Source organism: Halictus rubicundus, chromosome 16 (assembly GCF_050948215.1).
Source record: "Halictus rubicundus isolate RS-2024b chromosome 16, iyHalRubi1_principal, whole genome shotgun sequence".
In the NCBI taxonomy this organism is placed as follows: Eukaryota; Metazoa; Arthropoda; class Insecta; order Hymenoptera; family Halictidae; genus Halictus; species Halictus rubicundus.
Genome location: NC_135164.1, coordinates 4,240,194 through 4,258,273, shown reverse-complemented (window position 1 = coordinate 4,258,273; position 18,080 = coordinate 4,240,194). Strand labels below are relative to the sequence as shown.

The window sequence follows — 18,080 nt, the reverse complement described above, 5'->3', positions numbered from 1 at the left end:
TGAATTTTATTAATATAAATGTTGGTTACTTGACGTATTATTAACGGGCATTTGCTTCAGTATTTAGTATAAGGTATTTCAGAAGGATATTTAAACGATCACGTAATTGTATTCGTTAGGACATTTCCAGGATTTTATCATTAATAAAGCCGTGGTCGGGTGCGCATCGCCGAAGCAACTCCATTAGCCGTTAAAATAGCCGGGCTTTTTACTAAACGGTCCTATAAATTATGGCAAGTAATTGTTTTCAACGATACGCCGGCCAACGTTGTGTGGTCCGATGTTCGGACTCCGAACACAGCTTCGTCCACCTACGCCTCCGGAATCCGCTTTTTATGACGCATTACTGGCGAACACGTAACAATGCCTCCATAAATAACAACGCTCGCGGTACACCGAGGGTCTTCACGCGAGGTGAATAATGTTATCCTTTTTCCCAAAAAATAAAACGAAAAGAAAACACGGCGGAACAATAGACAAACCACGTGGAAGAATCTCTCTCGACGCCAAGACAATGCTGGTTAAAAATGTCAATTCGTTAATGTTTAACACTTGGACGACGAGGCCCAGATTCATTTTGACTCGGTATTTTTCTTAAAGTTGTCCTTAAATACCTGTCTGTAAAAGGATCTATTTCAATTCGTAAAAATGTACCAATTGCAAGAAATAGAAGTGAGATTAATTAGATATTTCTGTAGATATTTATGTTTTCGGATTAATGCGCCATGTTTAATCACTTTTTAATGCATAGTAACCTGCAGTCTAATAACGACGATCCATCTTTATTGTGTACTGATCAATAAAACAAAAAATAATGCAAGAATAATATTCATGAACTCGTAAAGCGAAGCGAGACTCAACTTTTAATAGGGTTGCTTTTAAAATTAGCCCTGGAAACTAATGATACATTATGATGGTATTACGGGCGATGTATTTACCATCGCGTATTATGAGGCTGAAGCTTTTTTGAAGTCTGATAGAGGTAGAATGTCGCGAGATGGCGAGTATAATAAATTATGATAAAGTGGTGCAGAGAAGCTAAATGAGCCGTACAATTTCTGTCCTACTTTTATATTATGTTTCAAAATTACAGTAAAGTCTAGACCCAAGCCAAACCCTCGGGTCCGTGCTGTGACATAGATCGTGTATCTGTCTGATCATTCAAAATCGAACATTTTTGCCGTAAAGAATTAACAACGATAAAATCAAGTTTCAAAATGTCGTCCGATACTCGTCCTCGGTCTCTTCCTCTCGTTCGTTTCTGCACGGTACAGGTTTAAACATCGCAACGTCCAAAAAATAAAAAAAAATAAAAAAAGAACGCGAGGAAAATCGTTCGTACGGTTTCCCGTGGGTCGTACACGGTTTTCGAAATCTGTGTCCCTCTTTTAAAAACTGTCACGTTGTAACGGCCGGCTGAGGAAGCTCTTTGATCGCCGTGGCAGTACGGATGAAGTTGTTTGAACGCTCCTCTTGCTGGTTCGCAAATAACGAAATTTGTCCGTGTACCGGTGCGACGCGACGTTGACGGCGGAGGGGTGGAGGAGAGGAGAGGAGGGGAAGAGGCGTACCTGAAGAATCCGTGAGAAATTTCACGATGCATCTATATTTGTCCCGGCTGTCGAGAATTTCGAGGAAGGCGCCTCGTTGAACGCTGCCACTCGGCTCACGAGCCAAGGTGAGACACGGGGCGGACCCACGTCAACGTCAATGCTCACGGCGACCCGATGCCGCGATTTCGATAACCTTAAACCCGCCTCTCGCTCGACAATCGACTTTCGCACACGATTTAATTGCCCTCGATCTCCGCGGAGCAAATCGATGCGACGAAACGACCAGCAACGCTGTCCGACACCAGTTGGACACCATCTTAAAAGCTTCGTCATTCTGAATTGTATAACAATTTCGGGAAATTTTCCTATTAAAATCTTTATTTTTCACCTTTCGGTTTGGTAATACTGTTAACACTTTAACGACCGCTCACACAACATGTGTGTGATGCTACCGCCGAAGGTTGTCGGCCAGTACCACACTCTTCGTGCGATAATTTATGAATGTAAACAAGTGTGGATATTGCTGTTGGCTTCGTATTTCATCGCCACGTCTTTGATTTTAGGTAATTATTGCCTATTATTAATTTTTAATTAATTCTTCAAAAATACTGCCGGCCCCTGGCGACGTTTGACTGCGTAGACGTGCGGTCGTTAAAGTGTTAAGAAATCAATTTTTTCAATAATTCCGCAGGGATGCATCTTTGCAGTCTCAATATTCGTCAATTTAGAAATATTAGAATCCGCCATTTTGACGGATCCCGTGTTAATGGCAAGGGTCCGCGGGCTAGTTTGCCACACATCGATTCGACATGTACATTTCAGAAACCCCTGACAGGCAAGTTCGTCGTTCGCAACGGGCCGGGGCTGTTGTCCCAAGAAAATTGCAAGCTTCCGATGAAAACAAAAGCGGAAAAGCGACGGTCGCGCGGAGTTTCCCGATAGTTCGAAGAACGAAATACTTCCCGGGCGAAGAACGAACAAAGAAAAACGTTCGCGCGGGCAACGGCGCGAGCGCGCGGGGCACAGGCAAAGTTCCGTGATACGTCTCGTTTCCATTTGCAAATGTGTTTCTTATCGTTACCATTCTGTTCGCCGAGGTTGCGCGAGTTCCGAACTTATTCCCCCGGTTGTTGCAGCGAAACAACAGGAAGCGCCGTTTCAAACGCTCGTCCGCCTTTTTCGCATTCCGGCTCGCGTGGAGCGTGCGTCCGTGTCGGCTCCTTTGGACGCGTATAAAGTGACGGATCGCTTTTCCGGGGATCACTCCTAGTCTCGAGGAACCAACGGACCGAAACAGATGACGAGAAACGGTTAAACGAGTTTCGCGCCGTTGGCCAGACCACCCTCCCAACCCCTTCGACTATCGATAATTTTTCAACCCTCGTCCTCGTGTCAATTCGGCACACAAAGAATTCGGCTATTCTGCCATTTTCGGAACAATCGATCTGTGAATTATAACACTCTACTAGTCACTTATTAAAATTTCTATGCGGACGATTTGTTTTTTTATTATTAAAGGAACTGTATTAACCCTTAGCACTCGAATGGCGACTATAATATATACCCCCCAACACATATAAATGTTAAAGACTTAAAAAAAGCATGAATTAATAAATGATAAAATCCTAAATTTACTAAACCTATCCCGAAAATTCTTATTATAAATCCTAACTGCCTTAAAGTTGAAAGTGCAATTACTTTTTTTAAATTATATTCATAATTTGCAATTAATCCAGCTATAAATATTGTCAATCTAGAAATAATAATGATATACCTTTTTACTTCAATTATAATAAATTTATTATAACGAATTATTAAATAAACTCCAGCAGTAACTAAAGCAGAAGAATGAACTAAAGAAGAAATAGGAGTAGGAGCAGTTATAGCTGCAGGTAATCAAGCTGAAAAAGGTAATTGAGCAGTTTTAGTAATTATCGAAATTAATATCAAAATTATCATAATTATTCTTATGTAAAAAAGAAAGAAACGGTTAAACGAGTTTTGCGCCGTTGGCCAGACCACCCTCCCAACCCCTTCGACTATCGATAATTTTTCAACCCTCGTCCTCGTGTCAATTCGGCACACAAAGAATTCGGCTAATCTGCCATTTTCGGAACAATCGATCTGTGAATCATAACACTCTACAAGTCACTTATTAAAATTTCTATGCGGACGATTTGTTTTTTATTGTTAAAGGAACTGTATTAACCCTTAGCACTCGAATGGCGACTATAAGGCGCCACTAAAATAGTATCATTTACATTATTACATTTGCTTGTATTTAATAAATTACTGAACACTTCAGTACTGTACGAGTAAGCTGCACCATTTTCGTATGTACAACATGAAAAAAGATATATAGAAGGGAAATATTCTAGGTCGAAAGAAATGTTTCGTTTTGGAGTTAAAATAGCTTCGAGTGCAAAGGGTTGACATGGTGCTTACCAATTGTTTCTAATGTGGAGAACATGTAAATCGGATTGCACGTGGAAAAATCTGACCAAAATATCCTGTAAATGTCCTGTGGATTAATTTTTTCAATTTTAGCGGGGGTAATTGTTTCTGTAGCGGCCCGGTTGCCGCCACAACGCTCCCTTTTGTATACCGAAGGGTACCAGGGTTTTTCCCGAGACACCGGCGTGACCTCGGTATGGACATACCTGGTACCTTCCCCTGCGCGGTTAGACTATTATAAATAGCGCCAAAAAATCTACCGAAGTTCAGTTGGTTGCTCGCTGCCGTTCAGGACCACTCCTGTCAAACGTTGTATCATCACCGAAATAATAAACACCGTGTATACATCCCAAGCGACTTTCCTACCGCGTGTTATTCAACCAGTCTCTACATTTCGAAATAACGCATCTTTCGTTTTGTCCGCAGGACTCCACCAAGTTGCCGTTGATGGAAATCCGGAATCATACATCAGCCAACATCACGGGTCTCAGTGTGAGAGAAAACGACGTGGACGGAATTAGTTGGGTAATTAAAGCGAGATTTAATCGGTCGTGTATTTTTTCCAGGATATGAATTCAAACGTATTCTAGAATTAAATACTCGTGGAACGGGAGGGGAATGGATTGTCCTGCGCCGTTTATTTTGTTTAGCGCGGTGACTGTTTAGGGACTTCGGTGTTTTCTGACTAAAATTCCTCAAAAATCAAATATGAACGCATCAATCATAAATATTTAAACTGACGTGTAATTTTGTACATGGCTTTGAGCGTACAATTTACGAGGGCAGTCCGATTCCTCCGTAAGAATTCTGATTGAAAGCGAGATCAGGAATTTCTCTTGATTCATACAGATGCATAAAAATACCTTTTTAATCAACTCACACCGTCAGCCGTCTCGAAAGGGACGCTGAGAAAGCTCGTTGAATTGATATAAGTGCAGAGACCTCGGCTGGTGGATTTTCAGGGAAGCCATGAAATGGAGGAATATCAGGAAGACACAGCTTAAGCGATTCCTGGTCGTTCGCGTTCGGCTGACAACCACCGCTAGGCACTGAAATACTCTTTTCCCCATCGCCCTCGACCAATTTCACCGCGTTTCGAGCGACATTGTCGGTGTTTCCGCGTTGGTGTGTTTTAATCATGACTTTTTCACCGTATGCATAATAAAGTCGTTTACGGCGTCAGTCGCGAAAGAATTGTCTAAATGCGCGCCGCTTCAGCCGTTCGGGGTAATTTCTTCATTAACTCTGCGGCATAATGGAGCACCGCGGCCTGTGTTCTCCGAGGATGCCACGAGGTAACCGCCCCAAACCCTTTTCCTGGGAAAATCCACCCACGACACAGTACTTATGAGCAGCTGACGGGCTGCCTTAATTTTCGTTTCATTAGCCTCCGCCGATTCCCTTTGTATCGCGGACACACGCGCTGAACGGAGAGAGGGCGCAGACACAACCCCGTCCTCTCCGCCCTTTCTTCGCCTATATGCAAACGCAACCCCCCTCGACACAATCCCCCCCCGAGTAAAATAATTAAGCCTGTTGTTTTATAATTTTGCAAGATGGGACCGGCTTAATGTTCCATTTCTAGGCGCAACGTTGCTCGTGCCGAGGAAGATGTTGCCCTTGAGGGAACGGAGCCTGTTTTCGTCCTTTCCCCGTTTTCCGTGATTTCTTTTAAGTGTTTCGCGTACAGTTGAATGGAAAATTTTCAGCTGCTCGCTCAATTTTTGAACACGTGGACCCAAAAAGTACTTGAACACTCCGATTCTGAGAAAATTGTCGACAGTTGGTCTATGTCTATATGACAGTGTGGTGGTCTATACTGTTCAAAAACTTTCTACCGTTCAGTGTCTTTATTTTGTTCGAGTATATCCAAAGAAAAGAAACGAAATTGAATTTGAGCATAATGTTCAGTCTATGAATTCATAAAAATTTGATCGGTATAGGTGGAATCAGCAGTGCTCTACGATTCGGTATTCCTGTTTTACAACGCGCTGGAGACCTTGAATGCGAGGAACAAGGATTGCGAGGAGCCTGTACCTATTGACCCAGTACCGCTCTCTTGTGAAAATACAGAGAAATACAACGCAGGTCCCAACATTACCAACCTTATGCGCGAGGTAAAGCCCCATTGACTTTTCCTCGGACTTGGAAAGCTCGAGCTTTAACAACTCGCTAAGCTGTATCGCGCGACGAAAGTTACCGACTCCGTGCGATGCAACAATAGATTGTTGCGTAAAGCCGAAAATTTCGACGCAGTAATGCACTCGGATTGCAGAAGATTATATTTTATTCGACACATTAACGCTTCCGACACGTACACACGGTATCATTATACTTACAATTACACTGCGGATTTTAATGCAAAATGAAATATTTATGCTTCGATTGCGAAATATGGGGAATACAACCCAAAAGGGGGCGATTCTACACGCAAAAAATAAGTAGCAAAATGTAGAATAAAATTTGTTTATATGACGCTTCGTTTCGGAGACAATTGGTATATGACGGATTACGTATGATCCATTTAAAATATTCACTCCATAAAGTGCAGATTATTGGACTGGCGAAAAAATGTTCTTGTCACCTTTTCGACGTTCATATTAAGTTAGTCGAAAGGTCGTCTCGTCTCTTTTTTTTTTTGTCCAGTGCACGGGAACTTTCATTAAAAAAACTGAGAACTTTTTCGAGAATAGAATAATGAAGCGAAAAGTGGCAGGAAGTTGCCGGACAAAATGAGCAGCGGATAGTTACTAAAATTTTTAATACAATAAAGCGAAACTTGCTGTCAAAGTTTCTTCAAAAATTCGTGGAAACTTTTTGATCAACCCGACGCGACGCGTTAGCGGAAACATAATCGTGCCCGAGTAAAAATCGTGTTCGTTTTTCGGCAGTTATCGAAGCAGGGTAAAATGACTGGACCGATGACGTTCGACGACAACGGACGTCGTGGAGATTTGAATGTTGACATCGTGAACGTGAGGAACGATGGGGTCTTTAAACTCGGATATTGGGATCCAGAAGGACTCCATCTGATCGGCAGCGAAGAGGATCGCGAAAAATACTTGCTCAAAGCTATCGATTCAACAAAGTTAATCGTCTCTACGAAAGTGGTACGCGGCTGGCGAACCATAGATTTTTATACAACAGTTAGTACAAATAAAATACTTCTACAAATATCCATCAGGGTCCACCGTACGTAATGGAAGTTACGGACAGCGCAACTCGAGGCATCCTGATCGATCAAACCCGCTACGAGGGCTTCTGTATCGATCTGATCGACGAGATTGCCAAGCAGTTGAATTTTAAATACGAATTTGAATTAGTACCGGACAAGAATTACGGTACATACAACAAGGACACGAAGCAGTGGAACGGTCTTATCAGACGTCTGCTGGATCACGTACGTAACAGTTTCACGGCAAACAGGATTTAATTAATCAACCGAATTAACGAAACAACCACTAATCCGTGGCTTGGTTTTGCTTTTCATCTCTGAACGAATTTTATCGTTACGAAGCTCGTACAAGTTCGAAATAAATAAAGACGAACTTCTCCAATTGTAATTCATTGTAAAAGTAATATTTGTAATAACGGGTCAATAACGTGGCCGATATTTTTGGTAAAAATCGATAACATATTAGACTTTAAAAGGATGCGGTTACGTAAAATAATTGTAGGCTGCGAGTGATTCACAACGAAGACTAAAAGCCTATTAAAATTCGAACAATTTGCATGCAGATTTTAATCGCGTTTTCTATCTAACAAACCTTTTTAAATTGTCTTTGCGTCAAATGTAAAATCGTGATCGCCGATCACCCGTTTGCTATTTTTACATACTGTAAAACCTCTTTCTTTGTAAGACTTCTTACTTTTTTTCTAAGTGATGCTACGAATGAGACATAATTTGTTGATTAGTGAGCGTGGAACGATTCCACCATGTTGAAGCATAGTTCGACGTGATCGAGCGCAAATCTCTGTTTCAGAAAGCTCACCTTGCGATCTGCGATCTAACGATCACCTACGAGCGTGAAAACGCGGTCGATTTCACAATGCCGTTCATGAACCTAGGTACGGTGTGCTCTCCTCTATTCGTTGGTACGCCGAATATTTCCGGCGTGTTACGCTTGGAACGATGCTATCTGACCCGTTGTGTCCGCGCCAGGTATCAGCATTTTATACAGCAAGCCTGAAGAGAAGAAGCAAGATCTCTTCTCGTTCCTGTCCCCGTTGTCTATAGACGTCTGGCTTTACATGGCGACTGCTTTCCTAGCAGTTTCGGTAATGCTGTTCCTCCAAGCTAGGTAAGGCGGCAAGAAAAATAATAAGTAAGCTGAAACTTCCTGTCCAGACCAACAGGAGCTTTCCCTTCCGAGCTAGTTAAACACTTGATCCTGGCGAATCAGGAAGTTACGATAACGTGATCGCTCCCGGCGATACTTCCCCGTTTAAAACGACCACCACTTTTATGCTGTCCGATAATTTTAACAAATGAGCGACATCATATTTTTACATTATTTGGTTGCGGTGCATTTTCCTTTTTTACCATTATAAGAGAAACTTGTGTATTTCAAACAGAATCTACTAAGAATTTATGTAATTTCTTTTCAATCGAAATGTATATTTTTCTATTATCGATATTTAACTACCAGACTGACCGTAAGTATGCAATAGCAAAAATTAAAAGATTGAACACTTTGAAGGAGGCAGGCAATTATTATAAAATGAAGCGTTATTAATTCTACCTCACGCTCGCGATGAAAAAAAATAATAGCTGTTTATATGTTATTCATTTTGCCGTGAACAGTCACTTTGCAAAATTGTGAATTTTAAAACTGCCTTCGTTCGCTCGAAAACTGCATTATGGGTCGGTTGTCTCAACACATTTTCCTGATCGACTCCCTACAGAATAATGTCGTAAACTTTAGCAATAAATTTACCACCATTTTCAACATAGAACATTTATCCTGCGGCATAAGCTCTTGAGAATCAACGTGACGTCAGCTAGAAAAGTTGAAAAATTGTATTACCTCCTGTTCCCGGAGCTAACATCCTTGTATCCAATACTATACTTCGGGCATTAAATTGTTCGTCGGACAGAATTTATTTATGCCTGACGAATTCTTCGAAACTTGCCGCGTTGATGCAACGTTTCACATTAATTTATAGAAGCAATAGTGACACGTCATATTTATTGCAGGTCTGTTTACTAAATCTACGAAAGAGAACATATTTATTTTGGTAAAATTATTAAAAGAAAAGCATACGTTTCTATTTAATTCCTCGTTTCTGGCGACTTTGAAAATGTTTATCTTCCATAAAGATCTGCTGCCTGTTCGCAATAACAGTGTTTTGGACGTTATCATAACAAAAGAAAATATGATACAAATGATCTAACAGTGTTTTCAGTTTTAGTTTGTTAACAAAGTTCAAGTCCTCTTCCATTACTGGCCATCTGAAATTGAACGTCGGCTAATACATCTGTTTGGCAGACGGTTTACAAGCACGGACATGTCGCAAATGCGGCTTAGGTTGCATTATACTATAGACTTCGCGCATTTACTTGCAGAATGGCTCCGGGCGAATGGAACAATCCGCACCCGTGCAACCCCGATCCGGAGGAATTGGAAAACAATTTTAACTTAAATAACTCGATGTGGCTGACGGTCGGCTCTCTCATGCAGCAAGGATCCGATATACTTCCCGCGTAAGTTTTGAGCGAACCTAACAGCGCCCCTACGTCACCGCAGCCCGCCTTACGCGCGTGCAAAGCCCCATGATAATTGAGGGACGGAAACCGCAATGCAACTGCGACTCTGCGATCCATCATTGCCTATGGAATCGCAACCCCTGAATCGAGCGTTCAACCACTTCCAGTTAACCAAATTCTATTTACCTTTGCTGAATAACTATTCCACAAATTAGCACTAATTTTAACGGAACTATCCTCCCTCAAATAATTTGTTTAAAGAAAACCTTGTTTTCATCATATAAAAGCGCGGATATTATCTGTCCTCTGAATCCACAGAAGGCTAGATTAGGTGTTTAGAATGTCAAAGTTAAGCTTACGTACATACATGTACCCGAGGTGTTGACAAAGGACAAAGACGCGTTGCTTATGTATGTGAAACGTGTAAATAGCCGCATCTCTGTTGCCTCTTGTCCCATATGTTTCTATATACAAGAGAACTAATTTCCATTTTTTCCATTTAATTTGGAAAATTTGTTTCAGTACACCTTTGTCGACACTCATACAATTTGTATTAATTTTATCTTTATTATTCTCGAGTAATATTTCTTTTTCGATACTACACACAATGTCTTGAGCCTGCGACAAAGTGTGACCTATAAAAAATATTGTAGATTGTGCGAAAAAATTACAAAGCCTAAAAGGAATTGTGTACCTGCGAAACATTTTTGGGAAAACTTTTAACCAGTTCACTGTGTTCGACGAGTATACTCGTCATGAAGAAACGGCAATATTTTGTGTCATGACGAGTATACTCGTCGAAACAGCTATAATTCGAACAGCGGTTAATTTTTGCGAAGCAACTTAGGTACACATTTTTCAAAGAGGTCGCAACAGCTAACTGGTTAAGACATATAAAAATGTTGTGGAAAGCAATAATTACAAAGTCTATGAAAAAGTCGTAGAACCCACGGAAAAATTGTAGGACCAGTGAGAGAATTGTAAGCTTACACAAAATTTACGAAAAAATGGTAGAGCCTATAAAAATACTGGAAAATGTGTGGGAAAAAATGGTATCTCGTGGAAAAATTGTGACATACATGAAAACAGGATTGAGCGAAAACAAATTCGAACGGCTCGACACAGATACCGGTTGGAAATAAAACTGTCCAGATCCTACGAGCTGAATGCCGAAACGGAGTGTATGTATCTGTCGAAACATCGAATCTCTGGCAGCCATAAAGCAACCATGAAGATATAGACTTCAATGGATTTTGCACGGCGATGTTGACACAGTCCGCGGCAGCGGTCCCTTTGAAGAATATTTCGACGGTGACTACGCGGCCATCGAGTTCTAACGGGCACAGCAAGGAATCCAGTTTCATAGGCTGGCTGTTTTCGTTTCGACGGAGCGTTTCTTTGAAAGATGGCGGTCGGGAGTAAAAAGGGGGATAAAAATCATCCCCGATCTCGTTATTCCACTTAAGGGGAAGAAATATCGCTTGGAGCCTTTCGCTGGAAAGCCTACGGGGACGGTGCCAAAAGCAGACGCGGCGCTTTTTTTTCCGTTTGCCGGGTGCCGTTCGCGGTGTTCACACCGGACGGTCTTCTTTTTTTCACAACAATTAAGCTTAACGAGCCGCTGTTTGCCGGACATATTTGAGGCGGCTTCCCACTTATTAGCGCCGGCACGGCGCTAACTCTCCGCTCGTAACGTCGCGCGTGTTTGCTCGCTACATACTGACGAAGAACCGACTAAAGACGACAACGACGACGACGACGACGAGGACGAGGACGATGACGAGGAGGAGGATGAGGAGATGAAGGAGGAGGACAAACAGCTTCCTCTAACCGCTTGTTTATGTTACCCGGACGTAGCGTAGATTGCAGTGATTTGCATGCATGTAATATTTGGATATCTTCCACGCTCTATTCAATGTCGCGCCGCGAAATTGGTATCATTGTTAATTTCCTGAGAACCGCTGGCTGATTATCCCGAGGTAGACAAAACCCGTCTTCCACACACGACCGCCGGGCTAAAGTGGCGACAGGGTAATTATTCCGACACCAGCGAGTTTGTACAATTTTCTGAACACGTATCCAACGCGTAAAATCTTTTGCGAGTAATTGCCATTAGCGGGCGTGGCTGCGTGAAACTCTCGGAATTAAACCGCTGTGAATGCAGGGAGAAAATATTTTTGATTCTTCATCTGGAAGATGGGGTATTAAGGATAACGTGTTTTGCATGGTCCAACACTTTACACGTTGTTAACACTGTTGTAAGGTTTACATGAAAAAAGGTATACAATATTTCATTATTACAAAACGTCCAGCCGACACACAAACATTTCAGAAAGTGTACATGTACAAAGGATGAAGTTATTATGAATATTAAAAGAAGGGAAAAAACGAAAGGGATGTGTACAAAGGACGAAGTTAAAATGAGTACTAAAAAGAGGAGAGAACCCAGCTGGCACGCGGTAAGAAAGAATGTATATAAAGGATGATACTGAAATGAATATTAAAGAAAGAGAAAACCCAGCTGACATAGAGAAATTCGAGGAAGAATGTGTACAAGCGATAAAATTCGAATAAATTCTTTAGAGCTTGCGACGAGTTAGTTTAATGAAAAGCCTATAGTTGCGAGAAAGAGCTATCGATTTCGCCGTTAAAAAGTATCCTTTGTCTCCCGTGCACGAAATAGAAAGCGGAGATCGGTGCATGTGCGACTATACTCGGCGAACAACCGTCATTTGCATATGCGGCCCTTTAGCTTCAGCTTAATTAGGAAAACGCGACGCGTGCTTCTCGTGGCGCGGCGTGGTTGCCGGCGGCTGTTGCATCCGAAAATCCTGATAAATTGCTCGATCATCTTCGACCGCAAAAATTCAGTGTCTTGTTGAACGTTTCGCAAAATTAAGAAACGAAACAGCAAGTTCTTTCGTGCACGAGATTTACACGCAACCCTCGAGTAACGCGGTTAATCGGTCCCGTGTTATTCAAGACTGTGTTACACGAAGCATTTCAATCTGTTGCGTTTCGATGTCGGTTATAATCATGCATAAACCATTTTTCTTTTCCGAAGAGCACCGTCGATTCGAATGGTGGCCGGCATGTGGTGGTTCTTCACGCTGATCATGGTTTCTTCGTACACTGCCAACTTGGCTGCCTTCCTTACGTCAGAAAAGATGGATAATCCTATCAAAGGTGTGGAAGATCTGGCCAAGCAAACAAAAATAAAGTACGGATCTGTCGACGGTGGATCGACATCTGCTTTCTTCAGGGTATGGTTGGTTCTTCAATGAAGACTAAACTTTGAATAAACAGTCAATTATTATTATTTAACATTCAACTCCCAATTTATTTCCTATCGTTAAAAGTCCTCCCTGGACTGTAGGCACAATTAATACTTAGTCTGTATTTAAAATTATTTTATGATACAAATGATCTCGAGTTTTTGTTATTATTTACAAAATGGTCCCTATCTCCGATTTTATCAATGTGTTGGCAGGGTGCTGAACATGATTCTGAACTTTTTCCTTATATGAATACAGGGTGTACCTAAAATGTCGGAAAACCTTGGAGGGTGACCTTGACATGATTGAATAATAATTGAGATATTAGTGAAGCAAGAGAACATATATATCTTGGACAACTCAATAACTTTGATAAAAACAGTTTAGCTTTATTTTGAGTGCAGGATTCAAATTATACGACGTATCAGCGCATGTACGCGATAATGACAGAGGCAAAGCCAAGCGTTTTCACGAAGAGCAACGACGAAGGTGTCGAACGGGTGCGTAAAAAAAACGATTATGCGTTTCTCATGGAATCCACCACGATCGAGTACAAAATGGAACGGGACTGCAATCTGGTTAAAGTCGGAGGATTGATCGACAACAAAGGATACGGGATCGCTTTGCCGCGAAGTAAGTTTTAAAGGATTATCATTTTATCAATTCGATTAACAGTCGGGACTAAATCAATTTCGATTCGCGTAGAAATAATAAATACCTGTTGGAGCACGCGGAACCGCTTTACAGCGCGTAACAGAATTATCGACGGACACCAATTGCCGGCACCATAAATTAACAAACGCCAATTAACGTTCGACGTAATGTTTGTAATTGTGGTCGTACCGTATATTATTTGATGATCTAAAATATAGCGCGACGCTGCGAGGTAATCGATAGCTCTTGCAACCTCGGGAAACAATAATCGCTGGAATCGTTTGCAATTGCGGAACGTGGTAGAAATTAAAAACATGGCGGAAGCGAAAAGTAAAACAAAAGCAGTATGAAACTATCGAAACTATAAAATGTATCACTTTTCAGATTCTCCACACAGGACACCCATAAACGGCGCAATATTAAAGCTGCAGGAAACAGGAGTACTTCAAGATTTGAAGAAAAAGTGGTGGGTGGAGCAAGGGGGTGGACAGTGCGTGGATGGTGATAAGGAAAAAGCAAATTCAAACGAATTAGGGATATCCAACGTCGGTGGTGTATTCTTGGTTCTCCTGTTCGGATGCTGTGGCTCGTTTGTCATCGCCATTTTCGAATTCCTTTGGAACGTGCGAAAGGTCGCCGTAAGCGAAAAGGTGAGCTGCCACTACTTATTCCCACATAGAATCTTATCTCGCTTCGTGATCTTCCCGAATCGAATGATGAATGTTCGATCATCGTTTATTCGCCGAAAGATCAAAGAACCATTCCTCCGTGCGCGGACACCATTCGATTTTTGAACGAATATTATTATCATTCCAGTTTTCGATTTTGTTTCAATCATTTTATTGACTAAGATCGTAACGAAGTGTTATCGAAAAGTCAATGAATTTCAATTATTCAGGGTGCCCCAAAAGACATTATTTATAAAGAAATAAATATGAATTTCTAAAAAGTAAAATGGTGATTACTTTTGGGTCACCCTGCATAAATTTGATCCGTGTGCACGAACACTTTTGTAGAACACATAATCGAAAAGATGGGTGAGATTAGCTTCGAATACTATAAGCTCGGTGCATACGAAATAGTCCGATTTCATAACGCTGTAATCGATAACAATGGTCTCGAAACTTCATTTGAATACGAAACTAGTGTACGAGACATTGAAGCGTCAAGGAACATTGCATATTCGTCGCTTAAAAATAATTATCGAGATAGTTCAGAAGTTGAGTAATTGCGTACGACTTAACAGTCGAAAGGAATGTCAGCTGGAGGTATGCGCTTTTCTTTACGTCCGCGATGAAAAATGTCCATTTCTACAGAGTGCGAACGTCGCAATAACCGTAAACATTCGCCTCAATGGTCGGACAAGACTGAAGCACCAAGACACATATCTAAAGCAAACCTTCACTTCAGAAAAGTTATGGCTATTGTCTGCTGGCCTGCAGCAGACACACGCTATTCTTTCCTGAATCGCAGGGCAAGGATGAATGCGGAGAGATTGCAAGAAATGCATAATAAACTATGCGAAAGACAACCCTAACCTGCTCCCATAAATACCGTGTGTTTTGCTTCGTCGCGACAACGTCAGCCTTATATATTCTAAAGACGTAAATAAATTCGTGTCACATAAACAAATATTCAGTTTCAACATAAATTCGTCGGTCGCAAATTCGAAACTCTCGGTTCTGAACTCTGACTTGTTGCAAATGTACATAATCGTGATTAAAAAGAGTTATGCAATTAAGTGAAAATATTCGAAGATTTTGTGGCAGCAAATAAAGTTTTATTGTATTTCGTATGCACCGACCTAATCGTACCACAAGCTCGTATTTTCGGGCAATAAAGATGCCCGTGTGTGCAGCCCATTAAATCCGCGATTCGCATAAATCCGTGGCCGGGAGCAGTTTCGTTTTTTCCGCAAAAGAATTTAGTGGTACATGCGATTCGGTGGGAGGAATGGCTCGGCCGTGGGTTCAAGAGGGTGTAGGCGATTCTTTCGAACGATAATGGAAAAGGAAGAAGTCGAGGGAGGAGAGAGGGTTCGTTGTGACGTTGAAACGCGCGCGGCAGAATAAACGACGTTGATTTAATTAAGCGGTGCCCGGGACACGAAACCATTTTTCGTCGGCGTTCTTGCAGGTCACTCCACGGGAGGCGCTGGTAGCGGAATTGAAATTCGCCATGAACATTTGGGCGGAGACGAAACCCGTTAAAATCTCGAAAAGCAGCGGCACGAGTTCGATCGAAGGCGGCATCGGCCGGGCCGCGTCCACCGCTCGCTCTATGGTCGGCTCGTTCCTCCGACTGGACATGCTGGACAAATTCGACAAGGATAACAATACGAACGATCGCAGCGACGACCGCAAGGTCAATTAAAACTACTTTCGTCGCCGAGCTATCGAATGGGTGGAGCCGAGGACTCGATCGATCGAATTCGTTTCTTGCCGGGGAACCGAGTCGAGAAATCTTCGTTGCATACTACGCTGCGGATGTTTCTGCATTTAGTCGGTCGGTTTTCCAACGGTCAAACTTTACCTCGGGAAACCAGAAATTTTTAACTCGTTTTTATCCAATCCCGTAGATCCTGGCGAGAAAATGCCGAAAATCCACGTTTCAATCCTAGGAGATATTATTTTCCTCGTTTCTACCATATAACACATATAGTCCATTAGCCAATTAGACATCGCTAATAATATACTCATGTATTCGGTATATTTTGAATAAAGTGAAAAATTCCAGTAACATCTGAAGCGAGTCAATGAAACGTAATCAAACGATTACTGTACCTTTATCAGTGATCGATTTCCTGCGTCGTATCCTGCCCACGATGTGTATCGTTGATAATCGATGATAGACGACCGAGGATCGAACGGTGCGAAATGACTGACGATCAGTATTCAAGGAAGAAAAATGCAGGACCGCCATATGCCCCCGTATATAAAGTCGTCATCCCCGAGAATAGTTGCCACAATGACGACGTCATGGAAGGCAGAAATCTTCCCTGTAGGTCCGTAAAGGAATCCAACAATATTTGGACTCGGCCACAATGGCGCTAACGAACCGTGCCCTTGGTTTAGGAGATTTTCGTCCCGAGAAATCACCTGGAGGTCCCTCGATACCGGAACCCCCTCCCGCGAGTATGCCGGCATCTTTGTGTCATTATTACCGAGGGCCATTTCTTCGCGTAACCATCGATCGTCCACGAAAAGAGGCTTTCAACTTTACCGACGGCACTTGCGTCACACAAACGTCAGCAATTGATCACGCGCACAAACGCCGTCGAGTTCCCCCGGGTCTCCTGCAACAAAACGTTTTTGTTGGTTAAACATTACCTTTACTTAACTTTTTGGAAAAACACAGCAGCAAATGTACCGTGAATCTACAAGAAATTGTTTGAAAAGACCGTAACTCCTACTGTTACACAGAGTACGTATTTTTTAAAACAGTTTTTTGTTTTAAAAAACACGCATGTGCTTTTGCAAAAAAAAAATAGAACATCTTACAAAATGACGGCAGAAAGTGCACATTTTTTAAGATTAACCTCTTAACGCACAGTTTTCATTTTTAAACCGGCCAAAAAAATCAATTTTTGATATACTGCGCTTTTGTTCCATGGAAAAAGGCTATATTTTATTCTGGAATAAATAAGTGTTATAGCTTACAATCCCGTGTAAATGATAAATATCAATAAAACGATTTTTTTTCTTCGCTTTCACATTGTTCTTTTCAATTCTCGATTATATTCGAGTGTGAAAAATTATAACAGGATAAAATACAACGCCGCTCGAATTATCTCAAGTGTGCACAGTTTGGCCTTTGGAATTAACTCGAGTGTACAAGTTAAGGGGTTAAATGATATAAACGTAAAGTAACGTTTTAAGGACGTGCACATGTGTGCTGAATTATTTTTAAGCAATATTGTTGTGCTCTTTCTGATACCACAGCACGGACTCTCTGAAATCTTGTTTAACCGTAAATAATAATTTCTTTTCCTACATGACGAGCATACTCGACGTAAACGTTTAACAGGTGAAAAGGTCTCGGGACTGGGGGGGGGGGTGCTTGCAGAAATAATTACAGGAGAATCACGGGACGGTGGTATGCGTTCGAAACGTTATCACGGGTGTGTTTCGCGGTTAGTCCAGCAATTACAGTTCTTTCGTTTGCGCGGGTATTCCGCGTTGCGGGAAACACGCGGAAATCGATTCGATCCCCGAAGGCGGCGAGGTGTCCACAAAGCGGAACACGTAGGCCACGGTTAATTTCCACCGGCGCGAATCAAAGGGGTCTTGGAAAGTATGAAGTCGTCGTATCGCCGTGCCTACCAGCAGTTTGGTGATAAAGGTGTAAGGACATCAATTAATACTCGTTTTCATTGCGGCCGTAAAAGCGCGTAACACGATTACGGGCAACATTTACGGCCGGCGAACGAGCTGTTAA

At 41.9% G+C, this 18,080-nt stretch overlaps 1 protein-coding gene across 1 annotated transcript in view; it reads left to right on the top strand.

Moving 5' to 3' along the window:
• The window catches only part of LOC143362066 (glutamate receptor ionotropic, kainate 2), a 72,107-nt gene extending 55,731 nt beyond the window's left edge, over positions 1–16,376 (top strand). Inside the window, exons 6-16 of the mRNA XM_076801899.1 lie at positions 4,434–4,532; positions 5,951–6,124; positions 6,899–7,117; positions 7,192–7,407; positions 7,991–8,075; positions 8,170–8,308; positions 9,574–9,711; positions 12,779–12,977; positions 13,394–13,622; positions 14,028–14,293; positions 15,780–16,376. Of these exons, the coding sequence (XP_076658014.1) occupies positions 4,434–4,532; positions 5,951–6,124; positions 6,899–7,117; positions 7,192–7,407; positions 7,991–8,075; positions 8,170–8,308; positions 9,574–9,711; positions 12,779–12,977; positions 13,394–13,622; positions 14,028–14,293; positions 15,780–16,016 (2,001 nt within the window). The 3' untranslated portion in view covers positions 16,017–16,376. The remainder of the gene's footprint in view (positions 1–4,433; positions 4,533–5,950; positions 6,125–6,898; positions 7,118–7,191; positions 7,408–7,990; positions 8,076–8,169; positions 8,309–9,573; positions 9,712–12,778; positions 12,978–13,393; positions 13,623–14,027; positions 14,294–15,779) is intronic.
• The last annotated feature ends 1,704 nt before the right edge of the window (positions 16,377–18,080 follow it).